The following is a 26,257-nucleotide window of genomic DNA, read 5'->3' on the forward strand; positions in this document are numbered from 1 at the left end:
TATTACGCGTGTTTTTCTTGGCGCCATTTCTTGCTAGACGTCAAAACTGCCAACAGGATGCCGGCAGCCCATTCACGGTAACCGCGTTCGATATATTACGTATGTATAAATAGCCGTTGGTACAAAGCTGCGAGTCTCATCTGAATCCGATCCCATCGACCGCGAGATCGTCGATCATCACGGATCGGCGATCGATCGACCGACCAAGCTGACGGAACGACGACTACGAAGCGGCGTGTAAAATTTAATTCTAGCGTTCCATGAGCCGCCAGTCACGGCGCCCCACGTCAGTGGCACGCTTTAAAAGGAGGAAGAGAAAAAAAAAAGGAAAAAAAAAACGGAAAAAAGAAAAAAAAGGGGGAAAAAGAGCGGGGATAAAAAGTACTGTGTAAAGAGGAAGAAGAGAAAAAAAAACGAACTAATAATACACTATTACTGGTACATTATTATATACATTGTAACCGATTGTTGTCTACGATATAATGTTATTTTTCTAATTCATATTCAATTGTTATCGTTGAGAGCGAGAGGGAGAGAGAGGGTGAGAGAAAGCGTGAGAGAGACAAACACGAGGGCACACACGAGAATTTTTAGGGAAAAAAAGAGAGAAAGAAAATTGTGCAAAAATGAAGAAATGCGAGAACTTAGCAGGCGGCCGCTGAAACGCAACCCCCTTACGTCTTTCCACCTTTACTCCCGATGGAACTTCCGGTGCGGCCACACTTCCTCTCGATCGCTCGTTCGCTGCGCGATAGTCGCTCTCCATTTCCTTTCCTTCCTCCATTTTTTTTTTTCTTTTTAAGTTTTTTAGTTTCTCCTCGAGAAGATATTCCGTTGTAATTTTCCTCTCTTTTTATTTTTTTTACACTCGAGAAGATATTTCGTCGCGTTACTTTTTAATAGAAAATAAATTAAACGTTGCTTGTTCCGCGCTGTTCCCGTTTTTAATTTTAAAAGAAATTCGACTGAATTTTCAAATTCGCGTTATTCTTAAATTTCTGTTTTGCATAGTGTATTTATAATTCAATATTTATAATTCGATGCAGGTTTTTATCAAGAGGGTTGAGAAATGGTAACAGAATTATTACGACGAAGGGCCAAAGATTATATTAATAAGTATCAAACTAAATCAGTAACGATCAGTATGAAATTAACCGGAATAATTTGGTTAACAAATTCGCTCAGCAAATTTTCATTGCAATTAGCAGTATTATCGTTCGTTACGTGAACACCGCGATGAGAATTATACCGTTACGTAACCCTAATCAACAAAATCTCGCAAATTTGTTTAAACAACCTCGAAAACCTCGCACTATTATATCACTCTATTACCTCCTTCAAACCTCGCAACAATTTCAAATAAATTACACCCCGAATCGTAGTATTTGCTATGCAAAGTAGTAACTCTCCGGGATAAAGCGCACGGTTTGTCAGGGGTCGGACCTGTTGTTGGTTCCACTACTGACTAGCGCGGTCTCGCGCGGGAGATTCGAATGTCGCGCGACTAGCGTCTCTCCTCTTTCGTTTGCTTTCATTGGAATTTCAATTCTATCTCGTTTCGCCGTTTTCCGGAAAGGAAAAAAGGGAAATAGAGAGACGGAGGAAGGATACAAAAAGGGAAAAGAGGAGAAAACGATGGAACTGTGAGATTTTATGGGGTCGAACGTCGCGCAGCGGGAACGACGATCGACGAATCGATGGCCGCTAAAGACTAATTGATAGATCAGCCCCTTCTCCTCCCCTTAACCCCTCTCCTAGCCCTGAGCTTTCGTAGACGGATGGTGCGAGGCGAAACAAAAAGCGGTAGCGACGCGTAATTAGCAAAAGGACGCTAATGTCGGGCGGCGCGCTGGTCTGTGATAAAACCAAAAAAAAAACGACAAAAAAACGAAAAAAAAAGAGAAAAAAAACGTGAAAAAAAAGAAACAAAAAGTCGCGGGCGCGTATTGTATTTTTTGTAAGGCTCGTTCGTGCCAGATTTGTGATAGCCAAGTCCGCGGCATCCTCGATTAAATGGACGATGATGATGGGCCGGCGTGCCACCGGCGCGAGGGAAACAAAAATGTCGATTAGACAGAGAAGATGGACGAAAGATGGACGAGGGATCGCTTGAGTTCTTTTCAATCGTGACGAGCTTCTCCTCTCGGAATCCCTGATTCGTGGCCTCGCCATTTTAATGCACGATCAACCCCCTTTTATCAGGTTACCCAAATTTTTCTGCATACAGTATTTGTTAAAATTTTATTTATTTAAATTTATTATATTTATTATTGTTTAAACTATTATTAAAAATTAATAACAGTTTTACTCGTGAAAGCATCGAATTTTCTTCTTTTTGTAAATATCCATATAGTTTATACCAATTTTAATATTGGTCGAATGTTGACTGAATGTTGAATTATATTCATTTACATCGACGATATTGGGTTTTGTTTAAATCATTTATGTTGGATGTTTAATAATGATCAATGGAATTTTCAGTCAAGATTGCTTTAACACTAGAACTACCGGTCTTTAATGGGTACCTAACTGTAACGTGCACAGATTATAGTGATTTCAGCGATACAATGAATATGAGTGAATATATTGATTACAGTTCTTTTTTAATATCAGTTGATAACAATTTTATTCTTAAAGCAGGTGTATGTGTTCGGTGATTGCAAAAAGGAAAATTCTGGGACCAGTCATTTTCACTGGGTTGGTAGTTCTAATTTCTGTTAATAATAATGTCTAATTTAAATTAATTTGGAACCCAGAAAGGGGTTCTTTGGATATTTACATTCGTTGCAAATCGACGAGTTTGATGTATAGCTATGAAATTAGTAGTATCTGCTCAATGTGACCAATTTTAAATCTATTTTACGCGTTTTCATTATCATTATCTATCTATTGATTCACGTTAATTTTATCACTTTAATTGCTAAAAGTATTACAATATTTCCTTCTTTATTTCTAATCTCCAAATTTCTTCGATACAAAATTTTTATTCCACAAAAATCTCTTATTACGTTGCAGCAACATAACGAAATAAATCTTTCGCTATTTCTTCGCATATATTTTTCATAAATATCCGCAAAAATGTTAAAATTTATTTTAAAAATATATCTTTAATAGTTTTCAACGAATTAAATATTCTGGAAAAATTAAAAATCGACGGGCCACGATTAAAGGGAACATACTCGCGAAAGAACGAAGGAAAACGTGGTTTTCCGGAATGTAGAAAAATAGGAAAAGGTCGTCACGGATGAAACAAGTCGACATACTAATTTCCAGTCGGTGAGACTGGCATGCGAGGAAGCCTAAGTTTAGTAATTGTAAGCAGCATGCCGCGTTTCGCGTTACTTTTAAAAAAGCCGCGAGAAACGATATTAAATCGAGGATTTTGGTGCGTGTACGTGTGCGTGCGTGTGTGTACGTGTGTGCGTGAACGCGTGTATTGTTGTTGAATCCTGGTGTCCACGATGCCAAAGATGTAAGTCATGTAATAAAGTTGTGGCTAAGGTACTATGGTAACGTCAATGATAACGATGAACAACGGTGATAATCGTTATTGCTATCTTGTAACGTTTAATGTATATCAGTGTCGTGCAAAAAAAAAAAAAATTTGAGCGGCTGAGCTCCTCGGTGTTGTGGGTATACATACTCGTTCCTAGCAACTCGTATGACAATTACTACTCGATACACTACTCATAACATTGCATTGATCTACTTTACTCTACGTACTTCAAAGATAAATAAATACATTCTGTCCAATCTCAACGTTATCGGTGTCCAATATTTTATTCAACCCCTTGGCAATTCATTGATGAGAATTAATCCCTGAATCCACGTGTCCGTGACAAATAATGAACATAAATATTTAATTATTCTAATAAAAGACAGAAGAAAATAAAAAATTATAATACTTCCAGGGAGGTAATTTTTAAAAAGCTCCCTGTTTCGGCAAAAATAATTGGTACGCTACTGAGAAAATGTAACAAACACGGAATATAAATTATCGTAAGAAAAATTGATGCATTTTTGGATCGAACATGAGAGTTTATAAAATGAAAAATTTTTGAGAAATCTGTGCATTAAGGGGTTAATTCTAAACCATTTGAGAATTTTAATATTAACGATGCATTAAGATAGCAACTTCGTCTTCAAAAAATTCTACATGTGGATACGAATGGACAAAAAGGTACGTAAAAATTATAAAATGTAAGAAGTACAAGGAACTTTAGAAATTAAGAGTTCCTCCTTCATAAATATTAATCAGAGCGTGTGTTTGTGCGTTATTGTTGTCCAATATTTTATTCAACCCCTTAGCAATTCATTGACGCGAATCAACTCCTTAATCCTCGTGCTCGTGACAAATAATGGGCATAAATACAATTATTCTAATAAAAGACAGAAGAAAGTAAAAAATTATAATACCTCAAAGGGGGTAATTTTTAAAAAGCTCCCTATTTCGACAAAAATAATTCGTACGTTACTGAAAAAATATAACAAACATTCGCGGAATAGGGATTATCGTATGAAAAATTCGTGTATTTCTGGATTAAAGGAGGCTTACAAAATGAAAAATTTTTTAGCAATCTGTGATGAGGGATTAACTCCAACCCCTTTGGGACTTGCAGTGTTAACAATGCATCGAGATAGTAACCTCGTTTTCAAAAAATTCTGCACGTGGATACGAATGGACAAAAAAGTACGTAAAAATTATAAAATGTAAAAAATACGAGAAATTTCGGAAATCAAAAATTTCTCCTTCGCAGATATTAATCACAGCGTGTGTTTGTGTGCATTATTGTTGTCCAATATTTTATTCCACCCCTTTGCAATTTGGACACGAATTAACCCCTTAGCTCTCCTCCGTGACACAGTGAACATAAATACAATTATTCTAATAAAAGATAAAAGAAAATAAAGAATTATAATATTTCAAAGGGAATAATTTTAAAAAATTCTCTATTTTGACAAAAATAATTCACACGTTGCTAACAAAAAGGCACGTAAAAATCGTCGAATGTAAAAGAAATCAAGTGTTCCTTCTTCACAGATATTAACCCTTTGCGCTCGAGAGTTGACCTACAGTCACCACTAGATAAAATTTCGAAGATCGATATTAATTAATATACCAAATTTAAGATAATGTAACGGTACGCAAATAATTCTACGTTTTAATTATTACTCGACTTCCTATTTACTGCTGAACAAAATATCGTCAGCTTTATGGCAGAAAATTTGTCAACCCCTACTCTTCTTTAATCAAAAAATCGTCGATTGCAAAGGGTTAATCACAGTGTGTGTGTATGTGTGTATTCCTGAATCACAGATATCAATTTTAATTCGAAATAAATAAACTCAAACGTGTCCATTTTATTTTATTTTTATTTTATTTAAAAATTCCGAACCGTTTAATCCCCTTTAAAAGTGCCTCGTCACGACGGGAAGCTAACAAAGAAACGCTGTGCTTTATTCAACATAAAAGCAACACATGCGTGGAATAAGAAGAATCGATACAAAAGAAGCAATCACTTTATTACTTTCTCAACGATTTCATACAAATTTCAGATACATTCTGTATATTTTACAATTTCACATTTATATACCTCGCATTTTGGACTGTGCACTTTCAACGTGTATACCTACGATACGCCTCGATACATCAAGTATCGCTATTCTTGTCAATATTCGCTTCAATATGTCATGGTACGGAGTATTTTAAATCTATTTAATCTCTGAACAAACGCCTCCACTTTTATTGTACACACACACGCCTCTCTTCCTTTCCACCCTTGTTCCCTCATCCCTATATCTCGCTTCGTCGTTTCTCTCGCCTGGGAACGCATTTCACGCGTTCGCATATAGAATTTCACGTAACATCTACTAGACATCATTCGAGAATGGAAAACCAAGAGACAGGTGCAATATCGATCATAATGCGCTCTTACATAATACCTATTACGACTTCCTCTTAATATAATAACTAGCAGAAGCTGCCTCGTAATCGATTAAAATCTATCGTTCAAACTCTTCCGGGGGAAAAAATTCGAAATCCATTGCTGTTAACTCTATTGTTTCATTTCGAACGTGTCATATATATATATATACCTTTTTTTATCTTAACACGATAGAAAACAAAGCATGTACTCTCTCGTTAAAAAATACGTACGACATAGTTTTGCGTGGCCCAGTACATGTTGGTTTTCGTTCCATTTTTACAATTTTTTCCTTTTTTTTCTCTTTTTCCTTTTTCCTTTTGTTCCTTTCTATTTTGGTTAACATCTATTTCAAGGTGTGACAAAAACCGATGCACCAGCGAACTCCATATCGCGATGCAATTCGAGTATCGTGTCAAATGTTCGCGAAACGTGTTTTAGACAGAGGTTACACGGGGAATCTTGAAACTGTGCAAATTATATCTTTCTCGCAGTGCGAAAAATTCGTAAAATTTTTAAACGACTGAAAAATTGTTGGAAATATTTCATTTTATACGTCGTGTATTTTATTTCACACGCAGTCTGTTAATCGCTATTATTTTAAGGATTCCCAGACTGTGCTAGTTAAAGAGAAATTCATAAAAATCGTGATTTTTCTATGACAGTGTCGTTGTCATAGTACGAGTATTAATTTCAGTTTTATTTTATTCCTTCTCTCGTGAAACGATATGTTTTGGTATTCAAAGAGTATTAAAACGTATTCTGACTAGAGAGTAAGTAGTCTCGGCTCTCTTATGGTCAGACATCGAACGTCCTGAGAGCTGTATTCCCTATCTTATGAAAATTTCAGACTTTCGAAAATAAATATAATAATTAAAAATATCACAAGTGAATCTCGCGTTGAAATGATTGATGTTTATATTGATGATGAAGCAAGAAAATCTGTGCTAATTGAATTCCCTCTTCGCTCATACCCACTTGCATTCTCTTCATTTTCTCTTCTTATTTTGCTCCCTTTTCTTTTTATTCTTCAGATTCGTAAATAAATCTTTTCCAGCAATAGTCTCTCGACGAATTATGCAATTTTTATTACAAAAACATTTCGTTGACTCGTATAATTACAAAATCACGAAGGTGGCAGTGGTCACTGAATCACCCTGTACGATGTTTGTTCAGCAAACAAGCAATGGACGGAAATGAAAGACAAGATAAACTGCATAATTTGATTATACTAGATTGTTTCCACTGTTATTGGACCGAACCAAAGTTTGTTTGCCTTAGATAATGTACCTGGGTTAAGGAGACTTGCGCGAAGTAATTAAACTATCGCTTCTTTGCGTAATTCGTCGGTGAAACGAAGAGACTTCGACAAGATAAAAATGCTACCTCGCAATTGGTTGAAACATTACGCTAAAAAATCGTCTAAAGAAGTATCTTAAAAATTATCTAAAAAGATTACCGCTAACGGGGGTATAAAATCAGTTCGATCGACGGAAACAATGGGAGGAATTAACAGGCAAATTAACACTAGAACTACCGATCTTTAATGGGTACCTAGCTATAACGTGCACAGATTATAGTAATTTCAGCGATACGATGAATATGAGCGAATATATCGATTACAGTTCTTTCTCAATACGAGTTGATACCAATTTTATTCTTATGGCAGGTGTACGTGTTCGGTGATCGCAAAAAGGAAAATTCTGGGACCAGTCATTTTCACTGGGTTGGTAGTTCTAACGTTAACCCTTTGCACTCGACGACTTTTTGGCTAAAGAAGAGTAGAAATTCAAAGATTCTCTGCTAAAAAACTGACGATACTTTTTTGAGCAGTAAATAAAGAATTATATAATAATAGAATTGTAATATTATTTGATTTCGATACCTCGCACACTGTTACGTTATTTTAAATTTGATATATTAATTAATATCGAGCTTCGAAATTTTATCAAATGATGATCTAGAGGCACCTCTCGAGTGCAAAGGGTTAATACAGTTCACCCCGATGTTTCTGTCTCTTGTTTTACAGCTCAACAGTCATCGTTAACAAATTGAACAACTTCCAGAACCGTGTTCTCTACACGGATCGTGTCTATCTGTCTAAAACACAATCGCAAACGCATTCGCGACACACGTCGTGTGTGACTATTTACGAGGTGTGACTAGCTTAGGAATTATGATTATACGGTCGGTGTATATTGTCATATGAACAACGGCGAAAATCTCTACCCCGTTGTGTACTCTTCGCTGTACACGATTTTTCCTACCCCTTTTCACTGGAAACCAGTTACACTCTGCAATGTTAAGCGTGTGTGATTGTACAATCATAACTGTGCGCAAGTACCTCCAGTTATCTGGACCACGTCTACACACGGAAGTTAGAAGTCTTTCAAATACATAACAACTGCTAGTAGAAATTCTGTGGTGTACAGCATGTCTCGAAATACCAGCGATTTGCTAAACGAAAATTTGCTTCTCTGTCGAAGGATGAGAAAAGTTCGTGGAAGATTCTGTTTCGAGTAACGAGATATGTTCTTGGAAAAAGGGAGACGCGATTAATGGATGATTTTCATGAGAGTTTTTAGCGTTTCCCTTCTCATCGAAGATTGGATATAATTATTATAGAGATTAATTATGGTTTTCGCTTAGCAAACGTGTATTTTATACAAGGCTCGTTTCGAAACATTCTGCAAAAAGGGATCTCTAAAAATTCGTCAAAAAATACGATTAGTTGTGATATTTTCTTAAAACATCGTTGAAATCAACTGCACTGAAGTCGGAATGCTGACAAATACCAAGGAAACCTCGCGTTTTTATCACGAAAATGCACGATTTTTTAAATACTCGTGGAAGATGATCTTGGAAGATTCTTCTGCATCGACATTTGGAAAAAGATGGTAATAAGAAGCTAATTTAGAGGGCGCCATTTTCTGCGAAAATGGCTACTGAATGTCTGAAATAAGATATCACGTAGCTCTGAGAAGACTTACTCGATTAAAATTGCATCGAGTAAATCGATTTTATTATTATTTACTATTGCACGAATTCTAATTAGAATTTAATGTCGGGTTATAATATGTGAAATGTCCGAAGATGTTTTTAATATTACGATCTATTCTAGAAAGATTAAAATCCCATAAAATGTATTACGATGGAATTCAAAGATCTGTTATTATTTAGATAAAAGTATCTTAATTATAAAGGAAATTTTATTTCTAAAATATTCAATAATTTTCTCAATTAATTATTAAAACAGACATTTCATATATTACGCTAGTAATATTAACGATTTCTTGAAACAAATTACTAAGTTGTAAAATATTTTAACAAATTTGAAGAACCCAGCTGTTCTTAAAAGCTAGAATTTAGTCCTAAATCCTTATCTAAATTGCATTCGTAATAATTTCTTTCAATTTTCTTCACATGCAGAAAGAACTTTTCAAAATCTGTCACATGGAAACTCCTAAGTTTCGACTACGATTAATTACAATCGACGATAATGTTGCGAAACTACTAACTAGAAGAACGAAATTGGTTCCCTGAAATTCCATTCGAATAGAGCGCTATTCAAGATTCATCCGCGTTAAATGAAACACCTCTCGAAACGAACTCCATAAATCAAATTACTTTCAAAACAATCCCTTTTTCGATATCTCGTATTATATTCTAAAGATAAAACATTAATTCGTAATCTAGCAATTGCGGCAGTGACACATATCGAAAATTACCATCGGTTAATAACAATCTATGGATCTCGGAGCTGTCCAACTAAAACTGTAGTTCAAGGTACAATTGTTTATAGTCATTTCCATGTGGACAATATATATATACATATATATATATATACACATATATTTTTTTTAACGTTTTGTTTTCTCTAATATCTTCATTTTAAATTCAACAATTCCTTCGTTAAAATTCTATTTCCATTTATCGTTCAATATATAATATTTCCTTTCCCTTCTTTCTTTCTTTTTATTTTCCTTTTCCTTCATCTTTTGGCACCTACGTGACAAAAAAAAAATTTAGAAAACTTCACGAGGTAAGAAGTTGGACAGCCTTGCATTAAATTCTAACAATCGTACAATCTAAACTGCGGGCAGTAACTTTCTTCTTTCCCATGTATAAAAGATTCCTCTCTATATCGATCAGAAGTCATCATAAATTGACTTACAATTAATATCGGTGTCTGTCTATTACACAGATACTTGATCGTCCCTAATAAATTACGACAATGTTCATATTCAGTGTTAAAAGATCAAACTAAACGCTATACATACAACAATTAGCAAATAGCAATTTAGAAGATATCGCATTGAAGACTGAATTCGCGTGACTGCGTGACTATCGTTTGATGCACAGTCGACTTAAACAATATGTATTTATATATATATATATATCATTTAGATACATGAGTTCCTAGTTAAATTGCACTGAATGTTTTGACATTAGCTGCACATTAAAAATTACAAATAAATGCAACAAAGATGCAAAAGAAATGAGTATAGTTGAATAATGTGACAATAAGTCTTTAAGCTAGAAAATGTTAGTACGTTATCGCTCAACACATTCAAACGTAAATCACTTTTCTAATAGCAAGTTATTCCGGAACAAATTGCGCAAGATTTGCTGTTGTGATCGGGACTTTTTTATAACTCATAACATTTGTTGACAACAGTTCCAAGAAACAAGTTTCTATGAAACTTCGATTATTATAATATAAACTAATCCTTATCATATATCTGAATATCATTTCTATTCATTTTAATTATTATTCTTATAAATGCTTTTATACATATATATATATTTTTTTTTTTCTTTTTTCCTTTTATGTTTGAAAATACTCAAAGTAAAAAATCGTACAAAACTAAAACTTTTCTAAAATTAATTCCTTGAAATTATAACGAATGTAATGAGTTAAAAAGTATCGATACAAAGTGACTTTAATCCGTTTGAATGTTAAAATGAATCATAATTTAAAGATTATGTATCGTTATTGTAATACATACCTTTAAAATGATTACGATAACACATTTTACGATGAATAATTTATATAAAAAAAAGTAAGATCTTCGAGTGCAAATTAATAGAAAAATAATAATATAATATTTCAGTGTTCATTGAGTATATACTAACTATAGTCGAACCTTCAGTTCTTCCATTCTTTGCCGTATTCGTCGTCGCATCTCTTTGTATCTGGAAATGAAAACAAAAAAAAAAGACATTTCAATATTTCACCTTAATTGAAATAACACGATGTCTAAAATGTGTAAACGAACAGTTTAAAATGCAGTATTATACACATGCATAAAAAAAGTAAAAACGTACTTCTCTTTCAACAAAACAATCTGGCGTTCTTCCTCGTAATGATAACGCTGTAAAATACCGTGGCACTCTGCCAAGGAAAGGTTAAGGAATTGCGCAACATCAGAGCTAATCTCCGGAGTAGACAATTTATCCACTAAAAAAAGTCGCGCAACATTTTCGTGCGGACCTAACACTACGCGAACCTCCAGAGGATATTCATCTTCTCTCAATCTTCTTTGTTCTATAAGAAAGCAAATTATCTTTTTAAAATAATCATTAATGTTAAAAATATATTTTCTGTAACAATTTAACTTACCGCCATTATCGCGAACAACAAACAACGCAAAGTTATCTGACTTAGCATCAACTTTATACTTATCCAACATGAGATTGATAACTTCTTGAGTATTTACTAAACTTGTAATCCAAACGGACATCTGAGATCCATGTGGAGGAGTGAAGAAACTAGTTTCACGATTATAGAAGTGTCCGTTAATCGAACAACGACGCCGTAATCGACTACGCGATTGTCGTCGACCACCTGGGCGTCGTCTAATTGCGGTAGATCCTTGCTTTCGTCGTAAAACTACACCATCCAACTAAAACATTTATAAATATGTACATAAATATATGCTAAAGGAATAATAATTGCAAAGCTATAATCATTGAGTACCTCTAATCCACTATCAGTAGACATTGTCATGTTATCGTCCTCTCTAAATTGAAGAGAATTCACAGAATCTGTATCACTATCCGTTCGATGTCTTTGAAGACAGTCTGGTCCAGACATTGATCGATTTAAGCCTTTCTCTATCCAACTGTCATCGGTACTAATAGATCTATTACCAGATAAATTTCTCTCCAAACTATCAAAATATTCTACCCTTCGAAGGGTCCCATTTCGATTTGGTGTACCGTGGTAAACAGGCGTGTCGGTACTGGAAGAGCTGCCTATACTGTGGGTTGGTGTACTGGTTACACTGCTATCATTACCCCGGTTGGTTTGATGACTCGGACTGTCTGTTTCTGAATTTTCACGAGAATCAGATCTATCAAGACTGGACTGAGATGAAAGTGGAAGTGCATCAGAACTCGACTGTGAACTAATCGACGGTAAGTTTTCGGGCATCGTTTGGTATAATTTCTTTCCATCTTCGACTTTGCGTTCAACCTGAAAAATAAAAAAAACATGCAATTGAAGTACGAAAAATGTATAGTGATTAGAAATTTTAATGACCAATATATAACCTGAAGAAGCTCATCCAATTCATCCCACTCCATATTTTTAACATCTAGTTTCATTGGTAAAGTGAGGCTCTTGAGATGATCAGGAGAAGTTGGGACAGATTTTGTTTCAGTTTCTACATCTTGCTCACAAGTTTCTTTTACTGAATCTTCCTCTTTTTCTTCATCTTCTATACTCTATTGAAAGAATTTGTAAAATATACAAATATATAGAGCATTTAGAGGTGTATCTCATTTTATACAAAAATCTATACAAACATCAGAAACACTACGTCTGCATGAATTTCTATTTCGTGCTGTAACCACTGTACGTTGATCATCATCTTCTTTTAAATGAATTACTCCTCTTACACCCCAATAAATACGAAGTGCACCTTCCAATATCAATCTCCCATTGACCTGTAAAGAATTAATATTAATTATCTAATTACTCTATATTTTTTTTAGTATAAATATAAAGACAGAATATTCTCTACCTCGCGACTTCTTATTCCACCACTTTTACCTTCATAATACTGGTTAAAAACCTTTAGTTTTGATTCTAGATGTGATCTAAATAAAAAAAATTGTAATATCAAACAATTTTAGTAAAAAATTAATTTAAACAGATTTTTAAGTATAATATAAACTAAAGCATAGTTGCATACCTGGGTAATGATGGCCGAACTTCTTTTTTTCCAAAACTTGTATGTGATTCAACTCTTGTTCCATGGCCAAATAATTGTGGCCCAAAGAGAGCTCCATAACATGGTACATGACAATATGGTACACCTTTATGCTACATAATAATTTACAAAAAAAGGTATTATTTTTATTTAATAATTATTAAATAAAAAATTATCAATACATTAAAACTGATAAAAAAGAATAAATTTAATATTTCTTTAAATATAATAATAAAATATAAATAACATTGTACAACTATAAATAATAATACTATAATTTTCTATAAACATTTTATAAAAACAATGATATACCTCTGCATGTTGACCTGGATTTAAACGTTTTCCACATTCCTCACATCGTAAACATTCTGGATGCCAGTCATATCCCAATGATTGTTTACGTTCAGCTAAAGTCATACAGATTTTCTTTTTTTAATATTTTAGAGGAAATAAATATATTTATAAAACATATTCATTTTATTTTTGAACTTTATACATTTGTGCAAAGTATTTAGAATTTTATAACCGAATGAGATTTCACTGCTATTTTAACAAATACATTTTCTGAATAAAAAAGCAATATATTAATTTCATTTTCACATAATAAGTTACTAATTTAAATTAGCATGACAAAATATTTATTTAAATTATATAACATGTGTAAATAAATTTTTATTTTCATATATAGCATTCTTCAAATGTTTAAAATAATAAAACCGTCATATTACGACAATAAACAATTAATCTTTTAATTATAAAAATAATTTGTTTAAATATCAATAAAGAATATGATTAAAATACAAAAAAATAATTGTAAAATAATTTTCATAATAAGAGATATATAAATAATATAACATTCATCCAAACGAAAAATAAATCAATTCATTGTAATGACAGGAAACGGTACTTGTCAAAATTAGTACGCCTTTTTAATATATATGAAGATTGAAACTAACCGAAGTATACTGGTTTTCCACATTTATGGCACTTCCACATGACGGCGGGCTCTTATAATCTCCATAAAATAATAAAAATTAATTTTAATGAAATTTTAATCCATTTTGTTTATACTATATGAATAGGCGCATTGAAAATGACATGCGGGTTAATTAAAGATGTTACTAGTAAGGCAACCTTCGCTGAATAATGAATAGTTCTGCTTTGGGTTCGAAAACTTATCAAGCACTTGACTTACATTTCTTTACTAGAATCATAAAGTACAAAGTAGAAAGGAAACTACGAAGTAATCGTACACCATTCATTCAATATATGCGGTAATGAAATAGTCCGATGTTTGGATCATTTTTGCAATAATGTATTATATACCGAAGAATTACACTGAAACTTTTTAAATAACAAAATATTTTATTTCTAATTACTTGTAAAATATGAATGGAATATAAATAAATCTGTAACAAACATGTAATATAATACAAACTTTAAAAGTTTTATTATAAATGACATTATTACAATTACAAGGCAATATCTTAAAACATCCATATTTTTATATATTAATATAGTATATTTACATTCAAAATTTAATCGAAAATACGTTTAAAATTTTGTATTCTTAAACTCATCAAATTTGAAAGTAATATATTCTTGATTTTAGTAAGTTATTTAATGAAGATTTATTTAATATTTTATTTAGAAAACTACTTCAAATTTATAATTTTATTCATAAATATTTTCCTTAATGTTCGTTTTGTGAGAACAACCATAATGGCGCGCGTAATAAATTCAACGGAAAATTCATAAACATACCGGCTTTTTGAAATAACTAGTTTATATCGTTTATATTACTTAATGATAATACATATTTGAAAAGAAACATCATTAAAAATAGATAAAAAGCTCATACAAGTGTAACATTGTGGAGAATATGAAAATTTATCAGTCACGTTTAATTTATTGAAAAGAATTTTGGATTGCATAATTTGGGAAGTTTCAACAGAAAGTGAAGGTTAACCACTACGAATAAATAAAATGATGCAGATGAATAAGAAAGCATGTAAAGAATTATTAATGCAAAGGATGATCTTTGCTATAATCTCAAGTATAACAATACAATTCTGTCTTGTATCTTGCTTATTATTAATTACAAATTTGAACACAAATTATATGTCATGGATTCAAAACACATGGAAAACTGTAACCTCCTTCCGAATGTGGAGTTATTTCTGCATTCTTGCTACTGTTACATTCTTTCAAGGAATCATATGTAGTAAAAATTATTCAAACACTCCACCCTACTTAAAAAGTAGATTTATCAAATTTTGTGGAATATTCACATCTCAAAATATCATAACGGGTGCTTTGTATATTATCATCGGTGGCCTCCTTGTTTGGTTACATTTATCAATCAAAGGAAATAAATACGGTTTTTTAATGACAGAATGTAACATAGTCTGTGGAACTTGTTTAAAGGAAGAACATTATTTTTTATTGCTGAGTGGATTTTGGAGTGGATTATATTTCTTTTTAAAGACTAATATCTTCCACATGAAATATTTGAAATTTCCTATAATATCCACATCAAAGCTTTTTCGATTTAAAGCAGGAATATGTTCTATGCTTCCATCATTAATGGTAGAGTGCATATGGCCAACTGTATATTATTTAATTGGTTATTATTTCTTGGGTTCTTATTGTTGTTCTACCATATTGTTTTTGTCATCTGCACAATTAGAAAATGAACCATTAAGTAGCATTCCTAGTTTGCTGAGTTTGTCATTAATTTTCCAATTATGGTTATACCAATTGGTATTTATTTTGACAATTAACAGCATGTATTTAATGTTTGAATTATATTTAACAGAGTGGGTTCCTTTTGAATTCAAACAAAGCAATGTTCTTAATAGTGATGAATTTGGAGTGACACTTCCTGAAGCATTGTCTATAGATAAAGTGCCAATAATGCAACATCTAGCTTATTTAGATTTAATTACAATAGCACAAAAAGATCAGGCAAGAAGAAGTATATTATTTACACTTAGTCAACCTGGTGGTCATGCTTATAACTGGAGTAGTGTTGTAGAAAAATGTATTGGTTTAATCAAAAAATTTGCTGATGATCTCAATGAAGCATGTGTTAAACCTCAAGAAATACGATTATCTTCATGTGCTCCAAGTTCAACAATGACAAATATCAGTACATTTCAGAAAGGATATATATATCGTATGCGTAATTTAGTAAAGGAAGAAGTACAAATTCCTACTGAAGAAAGTGATATAAAGAAAAATATTGACAATGAACTGTTCATCCAAAAATTCATAAAAACAAAATGGAACAACTTCCTTATATACCTGCTTTCTAAACCACTTATTTCTTACATCTTTGGTGAAATTGAGGGTGGTAAAGTATGTTATATGTTATTTAATGGACAGACAGTAATTTGGGCTGCAGATGCAATTTCATCTTTAGCTGCATTATCATTAAGTGAAGATTCCTATGGAATTGCACAAAAAGATCTACCACTTATAATCAATACTTTACTTGCATTAAAGCAAGCTCTTGATAAATTACAAAAATCAAATATTATGGCAAAAAAACAAGATGGAGATGATAAATTTATTAAACAAATGTTCTACTCTTTGCGTGCTGCAACAAAGCGAAGTCTTTATAGAATTGTGACAAGTTTTGAAGCTTATATAAAAGATATAGCATTAGAAACAACAACAGTGGAACAATTATATGGATTTCTCGCTTATAGAGAATAATTTTTAGGAGAAAAATTATGAAGAATAAATTTTTGTTCTTTTATACCAAGCCATAATGCATATTTATAAATACCTTTTACTTATATGTGAGAGATTTTTTAGTATCAAAATATATAACAAAGATTATAAGATTATTTTTGTAGTCGTTATATTTATATACACAAATTATACTTGTGATTAATGCAGTCTTTTCTATGAATTTATGATTCGCTAGATATAGTGTATAATTTTCTGTAGAAAGAGTTACTTGTAAGTCTAAGATTCTAAATATGTTGACACTAAATTTGTAAAATATTGCAATAAATTAATTATTTTTCAAACATCTTTCATTTTTCTATGAATATACTTGGAACAAATACTTTGCAATAACCATGTCTAAAAAATGTATTTAAAAATTATATAGAAAATAATACGTTGGTTTTATCATAACAAAATATATTACATTTTTTTTAAAGCCTGTACAACACTAATATTATAAAACAATTTATCTCTTAATAAAAACCAAACTTTTGACTGTGCTTCCTGTAATGTTTCTAAATAATTTCTTAACGATTCAGTTTCTATTATTGTTGTTCCATGCCATTTTAAAAATACAGCCAAGTAAGCTTGTGACAACTCAAAGTCCGTTTTCTTTTCTATCATGTAATACATCATTTTCATAAAGCGAAGTAATAAAGTGCTCGACGTTTTCTCATCCGCTGAAAGTGATTGAATTTCGAAATCGATAGAACTTGGACTCATATGTTTTAATTTTTCAATAACTTCTTCAAATTTATTATCTTCCACAGATAGTAAAAATTTGCCAAATAGGCTTAAATTTTGTATATCAGGATGGATAACAAGTTTCTTAGGGTCCTCCGTATTTTTCTCATCCGAAAAATCAAATTTCAATTCTAAGGATGGAATTGTTGGTAAAAAGAAAGGAGCACTTTCCAATGCTTTAGGCGCTTCTTTCGGTTTGTTCTTCTTTCTTACAATATCTATATTTAATAAATTTTGCCATCTCGAGTGAGCTAAACCAGACATTGTGATAAGACCATCTTGAAGCTGTTCTGGAGAAATATATTCAGGTTCTGGTTCAATAAGTTCATCTTCATTAATGTCACTAATTTCTATTACTGAAGTAGGAAGATCAATCATTGGAATTGGATCATGTTTGTTCACTGCTTTCAAAGAAACATGAGAATACAGTGTGCGATTTGACCATAGATATATACCCAAATTACACACATGTGTTGTAGCAAGAAATTCTCCAGTTGGAGAAAAATGTAATGACGTGCATGCTTCTGGAACCTAAATTATTGTTACATTTGATTAATATTTCAAAATTAATAATATTAACATTATTTAATCAATAATATAAGTTAAGTATACCTGAAAAATATCTATTAAATTGGAAGAAAGAATATCCCATGTACGAATTGTACAATCCATAGATGCTGTTACTAACCATCTAGAATCTGGATTGAAACAAGCATCTGTTAATTGTGCTTCATGTCCCTCAAAACATCGAACAATCTTTCGGGTATCAAGATCTATTAATACAATAGTAAAATCTTCCAATGCTACAGCTACAAGGGAGCTTTCATTGTGATATCTTAACCATTCAATTGGCTCATCTAGTACCATTTTTGCTAGTGGTTCCGTATCTCCTTGAAATTATAATATGTAATTAATTATATTTCAACTATATATTATAAAATACAATTATTCTTCTTACCTTTCTTTGGCTTAAAGGTCCAAAATTTTATATATGCATCTCTTCCAGCAGTAATTACAATTTGATTTAAAGGGTCCACCATTACACCTTTCACTGTACCTTGATGTGCTCCTTTTTCAGTACCATAACTAGCTCTGTGAATTCCTGATTGTATATTAAACCTTTCTACACAGCCAATATTATACCCAATAACAACAAAATTCCCACATTTTGTTAAACAAACACAGCTCGCTGCGATATTACGGTTGTTTTTAAATTTCTCTGGGAGTAATTTGTATTCTCCCATTTTTGATTTATTAAAAGACCAAGTAGTAACTGTACATAAACCAGCATGTGTTGCTACAATGTTATCCCATTCTTTCTCTCTTGTTATTTCTGCAGCAAATCCAGTAATAGGTGGCATTAATAAAGGATCTTCAATAGCTCTTCTTCTTTTCTTTGCAGCTCTTCTATTGAATGTTGCTTTTCCAAAACTTTTATTTAATATCTCTGTAACTGTAGAAAATATTCTCAAGGAAGAATCACTTCCAGCTGTTAATATATTGTCACCCTCATTTCCATAAAAACGAATAATTGTAGGTGGTTCTGAATGAGCTTCTCTGACTCTTAAAAGTCTCCCAGCTCCATCAGCTAAATCAAATATCCACAATTTTAAAGAATTGTCAGGAGAAGATGACACTAAGAGTGGCTCATTAGGCAAATATTTTAATCCTGTTACAGCTCCAAAATGAGCTTTATGTATTTGGCTTTCTACTTTACGTTGCTCTAAATTCCATAATACAATATGACCATTTAGACTTCCTGTGGCCATAATTGGATACTCATCTGTTCGAAAAGTAATAGATATTACACAACCCCAATCTTGTACTAATTCAAAAATGCTTTCATCAAACTTTAAATTATGTAATATAATTCTTCCATCGCTTAAACCTATTGCTGCAACATCTATTGCAGGTGCTTGTTCAAGTGCAGTTATTGGTGTGTTCCAGCCTTTAAATGTATAAATTAATTTTAGAACTTTTAAATTCCACAATTGTAATTGACCTTGTTCACTTCCAAATAATACTTTGTTCATATATGTATTAGGATGAATTAATGTTGTAACTTTGAAATGTTTGTTATTAAAACTAAATTCTGTTGTTAGTTCTTCTGTTTTAATATCCCATATTTTAACATTGCTGTTTTCATCAACTGATATTAAATGTGGACCAAAAGGTAAAAGAACATGCACTGTAAATTCATGACCTCTGTAAGTGTGTTTTATTTCTGTCCCTCTCCGCCAAGCATATATTTCCTTTCCACATGCTGTATAAATGTGATAGGTATCTCCTGTAAGGCATGTAATTTCACCTGGATGCGTTCCTGATACACTAAGGAGCGTGAAATGCGAACAGCCGTACGTGTGAAACGTATTACCGACACACGTTACTATAAGATTTTCTTTTCGCCTTTGAATATACCTTGTTACAAGAGGAATGTGATTACTAACATATCCTAAAGCTCGATTCTTTAAAAATATTTTACTGTGCACCATTTCTTATTTTGTATTTCTTACTTTACGTTGAAGATGATGATTACAACTGAAAACTTAGGTTAGAATACACAATCATGCTTTTGATACAGTATACTATAGATGCGTCCATGTTGGAAAGCATGAACTATATCTTTTGAAGAGCGTGCAATAAAATTGACTTTCATAGATCTGAAGAAGTTTGAAGTATATTAAAATTTCTATAAAATACGGTTATAATACAACTCATACAGTAGTAGATAAATATTATGTGATATTAACTAATTATTTGCTTTGATGAAACAACCTTAAAATTTTCATACTTTTATTACAACAGCCATCCAACAATTCGTAAAAAAGTTATTCTGTAATATTATATCCCTTAAATACGTCGTGACAAGTATACGTGTAAAGATTAATTTATTAAATAAAATATCAATTTTGTACATAGACAATGGATGAAATAGAAAAAGCATCAAAACTAAGTATTCTTTTTTATAATTTCGTTTCAGTTATCCGCCATTTTCATGGGTCCATATAAATCATTTATATGCTAATATACATATATATGTATAAAACATATTATCTATTCTACAAAACCAAATTTTGTCTTTTTTTACAACAAATATATTAATATCAGCGTATACTGAATACAATCTAGTAACAAATACGGTCATATCTCAAATCACATATAACTTTAAAACAATTGTACATTGTTACTTATCAAATACTATAATATAAAATGTAACTGTAAGTTACACTTAATAACACTTAGATAATATTATCTACAAATGTGGAAGAAAACGATCATATTGATATGTAATATATGGATAAATAATATATTGCGTATGCTTAAAATATATCACATAAATTGAAAGCAAAGTGTATAATTGACTAGTTAGATAGTTATTAATCAATGTTGCATCATTAAATCTCGATTATTCAAATATTTACAAATGAGTATGATATTTAGTTCTTATGTAAGCTTCTCCTTTTTATATAATTTTTACAATCATGGATCAAATTTTTTTAGCAATCTGAGGGAAAGAAGAAAATGTTAGTGTAAATCTAAATTTAATACAGTTTTGTTCTGTATAAAGATATTTCATGTTCCCATGATTATTATGTACTTATGCACTTACTTGCAACTTTCATTTCAAACTGGCTGCAAAAATTGCTAAGTTACCTTTATGTCCATGCCAAAAGAACGTTAAATTTATTTTACCCTTGATTTATTTGAATAATCAAAGTTTTTATCTTTATCGAAATATTATATTACACCATTCATTCTGTAAAATGCGTACAGTTTCACCATTTGTAAATCTATATTTTTGATTGCATTTAAAAATTTAAAACAACTTGAAAGCAAACATCTAGAACAATTATGTAATAAATTAAACGCAATTTAATCACGTTTTATTAACATGCACTGTTCAAATAATTTTCATTTCTTTTCGCTATATTGTTAATTACTAAACAAAAACAATTAAACAATTGCTATTAAAAATACAAGATGTGTCGAGGAATTCACGAAAAGGGATTAACGCAAAGAATAAACAAATTAGAATTTGCAAACCTGTGAAAATTTCACAACGATATAAATCTTTCTTATAATGCATAACATTTCAGTATGAATGAAGAACAGTATTTGGAAGAATATATTTTTGTACCCGGTAGTATCATCACAAAAATGTCATAAGAACAAAAATCGCATGACTTTTCATCAGTGTTTTACAAATATTACTTACACAAAACTATACTTAAATTATTTTTACAGTTACGACACTCATGGCTTTTCGTTTGAGGAATGACAAATTTCATTTATCACCGAAGTAAAATTCTGTACCAAATGAAATTGCTATTGCCAATTATTCAGAATTATAAAAATAAAGCTTTATGAATAATACTTTGGCATCGTTTATTTGAAAATTTTCATAGACCATAATCGTTCGATCGAGTGTCTTCTCAACGAAGATCCATTGATCACAGAAAGACGAGAAATCTTTCGTGTATGTTTCGCAGTCTTTGGCTACAAGTTTCGAAAACTTGCTTCGTTTCCCACGGTACCTGGTTTAAAGAGTCGGGAAAATTTTGGAAAACCACGAGATACCGCCGCCATATTTCGGGAAACCTCAGTTGGTGTGTCCTTTCATCTGATACATGTCGACCAGCAAACGCGAAATGGGAATTTCGCCTATGGTCTCGTGAAAAAACAAACGTTCGACTAACTTCGGGAAGATGGACGTCAAACGTCCGACTACGTGCATCAATGTCCCGCTTCTTCCCGGTTGTCGTTGATAACGAGACTTTGTATAGTCCCCTAGGATGCATTGGGCCTGATCTTGTAACATTTTGATCGATTCGCTGGCATGGAGACCCTCTGTTTCTGTGAAAGATCGAATCATCGATATCGAGACCGAAATTAAGAACAATTTTTTTATAAACAAATTACAATATTTTTAAAACAATAATAGCACTAAATAATTTGATCCTGTTCTAACAAGTTCTAAAAGAATCTTTTTATTTAATGATTATTTGATTTAATGATTTGGTTTAATAATAATTTGGTTTTCTCATTTTGAGTTCTAACTATTGGACAAGGTTATTTAAATTTTGCGATTTATCTGAGAAATATTCGTAAAACTTTTTAACGAAATTTCATATCACCTGGAGTAAATAGTGCTACTGCTTTCATGCATCCCCATTCACTCATGTCTGGCGAGAGTTGCCTAAAACGGCATATTGTATCCTGAAACACAGAGACACGAGTGTTCATTGAATTTTTAAAAGTACAATAAGAACTCTCTTCCCGAAATTTTATTATTTCAAATTGTAAAATATTATTTAAAATTGAATAGATTACAAATTATAAATTAAGTTACTTACCTGAATAGTAATTAATTGTTGATTCGTTGTAGCTTCGTCTGGCAATCTTGCTCGTACTTGTTCATCCTCCAATAAGCCAGTGATGTTCCAGGATATGGACCACTGTGCTAGATGAAGGAGAAAAAGCTGTGTCCAGGAACCTTCGAGCAGCAGTAGCTGATCGTTCTTCGAAAGCGATTGGAAGAGTGGTAGACAACAAACCCATCTGACAGCCATGAATAGTAAACGTGCGGTTGTCTCCTGAAACACATGAAACTTTCGTTCCTCGAATGAAATTTCTGCCTGATCTCTTATACTAATTAATTATTTTAGAAGTTAAGAAAATTAAAAAAAGTTAATACAAAACGTTCAATAGAGATAATTACCTGTAATAGCTCTCGCGTGGGGTTGGGAGTTGGTAAAGTCCCTGAAGAAGTATGACTAGTCTCTGTTTGTTCCAGAGAATATTCTGTTTCCGATTGTAGTGGTGCATTCCACACGAGTTCCTTGCAAACCGACAATAAAAATACACTTAGCAACGATAAACAAATCCTTTTCATGAATATAATTACAGTTAGCCCTCCTACAACACGGCATCCTATAACACGGTTTCACTATAACACGATTCATAAATTGCGGGAATCCTCCTACAACACGGTATCCTATAACACGATTTCGCTCCACATGATAAGAAAATTGCAAAAACCTTTGTACAACACTGTACATCTACAGTCGCGGTGAGGCTTGCCGTCTTTAAAGATACAGTATTGCAGAAAGTATTTTTGTTTTGTTTTGTGTTGTATATACGTTTATATTTTTAATCAAAATTAAGTTGTTTATGTAGAATTTAAAAAAAATTGTTTTTAATAAGTTTTCGAAACGTAACCCCCCTTTTTGTACTGGCTCTGGATCTCATACAACACGGTTTCACACAACATGGCATTCTTTAGGAACGTATCTACCGTGTTATAGGAGGGTTACCTGTACTATTTCATCGCCGTAATGTGATATAAAGAATTTCGAATAGATTTGCCAAAAATTAGTAATTTTAATAATTAACCCTTAACACTTTATGGACCATTAACCCTTTACGGACGAGCGTCGCATATATGCGTTCGGTGGAAACAACTGATAAGGCCGAGGGACTCATAAATGTGACCGACGTGAACGCGTTGCTATAGTCGGGAAACACATATATGCGCCCGCTGTTGGGACCCTAGGACCGCAAGTCCCAAGTTAAGCGATGGACTGTTTTATGTCCTTATTGCCAGCGTCGCTATGAACGAAAATCGCGTTTAACCACTTGCGCTACCAATAAACTCACAGTTGCGGTGTCGTGCGCTACAGTATGACACGCCGTAAGGTGTCACATTGGCGCCGCGAGAGACTGTATCGATTCTGAAATATTTCCAAGATATCGATGACACTATGCGATGCAGTGCACTCTGGAACTGTAACTCGAGAAATGAACGATCTGGTTGTTAGCCGACGTGCAGCCCACGTCATTTTTATTTCTGCGATAAATGCCTATCGACGTGGTGTACACGTCGCTGGCGATTTTGGAACAAAAGCATCTCGACGTGCGCGGCACGTCTTTCTAGCGCAAGTGGTTAAGTAGAAATGAACGCTGGTAATTTTGAATGACTATGGCGGCAGTGGCTTGGTCCCACGGTACGATTTACTCAAAACCGCTCCATCTACAAAGGATTAATCCGAGAGAATAATTTCCCTGAGACTCGGAATCTTCCTAAGCAAAGAAATTTTCGAAAATCGTGTAAACCTCTCGCGATAAACGCTTTGTTTCCTAAGAACGTTGTACCAAAATCACTATGATCTTCATTAACGATAAAAATTTTTCTTCGATTTTCCAATCTTTGTATTCGACATACAAACATTTTTAGAAATTTTTCAGGGATTTAATTTGAATTTTATCAGAAAATAAATTTCAAGGGGGTTAAACCGGAAACGAGAGACAGTGGTTACAAGCTAGCGTCCAGGATCTCTGAGGTCGAGTCCATCGTGCGATAACGGCAGGATTTGTCGGATTGACGGTTATAAAGTTTGCAAAGGGGAAACACCAGACTCGAGCAAATTGAGCTGAATTACTTACCTGACACTGCTCCGCGGACATTAGTATCTGAAGAAGGGGTGGCTGTGGCGTTAGGGCGACGCTCGGGGGTGCCGAGTAGAGGGTCGTGGTCGAAGGAGAATGCGGTAGAGCCAATGGTGCCGGGGATGAAGAGTCTTCCGGTGGTTTCTGCACCAATGCCACTGGTTGTGGATAAGGCGAGAACCTCTGGTCGCACCTGAACTTTCTGCAAACATTACCCTTAGCGTCCTTTTATTTGAACTATCGAGGGCTAATCTAAGAGTATAGTATTGATGGTATTCTATCAAAACTATTTGTTGTCGATTGTATCTTTGATAGTGGAAATCATTTTTTAACGAAATAGTGAAAATATAAAATACACGATATTTTTCTTATGTGTATTATCAGCGATCGAATTTTAACCCTTTGCACTCGTGAGGCGACTCCAGACGCCATTTAATTAACCCTTTGCACTCGAGAGGTGACCCTCAGTCATCATTTCATAAAATTTGGAAGATCGATATTAATTAATATATCAAATTTAATGTAATGTAACAGTATGCTAAATATCGAAATCAAAAAATTCTACAATTCTATTATTATAAAATTCTTTATTTACTACTTAAAAAAGTATCGTAAATTTTTTAATAGAGAATCTTTGATTTTCTACTCTTCTCTAGCCAAAAAATCGTCGAGTGCAAAGGGTTAAATTCTAAAGATCGATGTTAATTAATATATTAAATCTAAAATTACCCAACGATGCGTGGAATGTCGACGTAAAATAAATCTACGTCTTAATTTGCATACGATTTCTTATGTACCATCTTGAAAATATTTTCGACTTTATGGTAGAAAGTCTTCGAATTACTATTTTTCTGTGGTGAAAAAATCGCCGAGTGCAAAGGGTTAAGCTCTATTTATAATTTTTAAAATAGATATAAGATTTAAACAAGAATATAGCTAAGGAAAAAGAAATTGTAAATTACTTTATATTTTGTAATTGCAGTTGTTTTCTCGTATCAATTAATAGCGAAAGAAGATTTTATAAGTAGTATAAATCACTGATGTGTCAGCCATCGTACTGAAATAAATTCAAAGCATGCCAAGACACGAATTAAAATGTTTATATTTATTTAATATTTTAATTTCTAAGAAAGTTATGACAGAATCTGAATTTTGACAGCTCATTTCCGATTTTTCACAAAGAATTTA

At 32.6% G+C, this 26,257-nt stretch overlaps 4 protein-coding genes across 5 annotated transcripts in view; 1 reads left to right on the forward strand and 3 right to left on the reverse strand.

Annotated features, from left to right (window-relative positions):
- Positions 1-11,059: 11,059 nt before the first annotated feature.
- Rassf (Ras association family member) lies at positions 11,060-14,209 on the reverse strand. The gene is made up of 10 exons (XM_017910274.1): positions 14,098-14,209; positions 13,454-13,548; positions 13,124-13,254; positions 12,953-13,028; positions 12,735-12,875; positions 12,480-12,653; positions 11,905-12,402; positions 11,548-11,830; positions 11,253-11,472; positions 11,060-11,120 (listed from the first exon to the last, which is right to left on the reverse strand). The coding sequence occupies exons 1-10, from the start codon at positions 14,135-14,137 to the stop codon at positions 11,060-11,062; spliced, it is 1,719 nt and encodes a 572-aa protein (XP_017765763.1). The 5' UTR covers positions 14,138-14,209.
- Positions 14,210-15,127: 918 nt separating this feature from the next.
- Positions 15,128-16,905, forward strand: Ndc1 (Nuclear division cycle 1). The gene has a single exon (XM_017910278.1). The coding sequence runs from the start codon at positions 15,128-15,130 to the stop codon at positions 16,859-16,861; it is 1,734 nt and encodes a 577-aa protein (XP_017765767.1). The 3' UTR covers positions 16,862-16,905.
- A 394-nt stretch (positions 16,906-17,299) lies between these two features.
- Positions 17,300-20,156, reverse strand: LOC108554867 (WD repeat-containing protein 36). 2 transcript variants are annotated; one of them, XM_017910276.1, is made up of 3 exons: positions 18,582-20,156; positions 18,236-18,510; positions 17,300-18,154 (listed from the first exon to the last, which is right to left on the reverse strand). In XM_017910276.1, exons 1-3 carry the CDS (start codon positions 20,113-20,115, stop codon positions 17,300-17,302), a joined length of 2,664 nt encoding a protein of 887 aa, XP_017765765.1. In that variant the 5' UTR covers positions 20,116-20,156. The 2 variants fall into 2 exon arrangements, with proteins under 2 accessions (XP_017765765.1, XP_017765764.1); XM_017910275.1 differs by having other exon boundaries at positions 18,236-18,513.
- A 2,582-nt stretch (positions 20,157-22,738) lies between these two features.
- Positions 22,739-26,257, reverse strand: part of LOC108554863 (photoreceptor-specific nuclear receptor) — a 13,061-nt gene continuing 9,542 nt past the window's right edge. The window contains exons 2-5 of the mRNA XM_017910271.1: positions 25,067-25,271; positions 23,343-23,462; positions 22,978-23,217; positions 22,739-22,840 (exon numbers count right to left, since the gene is read on the reverse strand). Coding sequence (XP_017765760.1) covers positions 22,739-22,840; positions 22,978-23,217; positions 23,343-23,462; positions 25,067-25,271 — 667 coding nt within the window. The remainder of the gene's footprint in view (positions 22,841-22,977; positions 23,218-23,342; positions 23,463-25,066; positions 25,272-26,257) is intronic.

The sequence above is a fragment of the Eufriesea mexicana genome, unplaced genomic scaffold (assembly GCF_001483705.2).
Source record: "Eufriesea mexicana isolate 0111107269 unplaced genomic scaffold, ASM148370v2 scaffold89, whole genome shotgun sequence".
NCBI lineage: Eukaryota > Metazoa > Arthropoda > Insecta > Hymenoptera > Apidae > Eufriesea > Eufriesea mexicana.

What these genes read in the sequence shown, in the direction of transcription:
- Rassf (XM_017910274.1), bottom strand. Translation starts at nt 14,137, where the DNA reads ATGTGGAAGTGCCATAAATGTGGAAAACCAGTATACTTCG. An exon ending in GTTCGGCCATCATTACCCAG is followed by an intron (nt 13,029 to 13,123) that starts GTATGCAACTAT and finishes TTTTTTATTTAG; the next exon opens with ATCACATCTAGAATCAAAAC. An exon ending in GTGGAATAAGAAGTCGCGAG is followed by an intron (nt 12,876 to 12,952) that starts GTAGAGAATATT and finishes AATTCTTTACAG; the next exon opens with GTCAATGGGAGATTGATATT.
- Ndc1 (XM_017910278.1), top strand. Translation starts at nt 15,128, where the DNA reads ATGATGCAGATGAATAAGAAAGCATGTAAAGAATTATTAATGCAAAGG.
- LOC108554867 (XM_017910275.1), bottom strand. Translation starts at nt 20,115, where the DNA reads ATGGTGCACAGTAAAATATTTTTAAAGAATCGAGCTTTAGGATATGTT. An exon ending in GACCTTTAAGCCAAAGAAAG is followed by an intron (nt 18,514 to 18,581) that starts GTAAGAAGAATA and finishes TATAATTTCAAG; the next exon opens with GAGATACGGAACCACTAGCA. An exon ending in ATTTAATAGATATTTTTCAG is followed by an intron (nt 18,155 to 18,235) that starts GTATACTTAACT and finishes ACAATAATTTAG; the next exon opens with GTTCCAGAAGCATGCACGTC.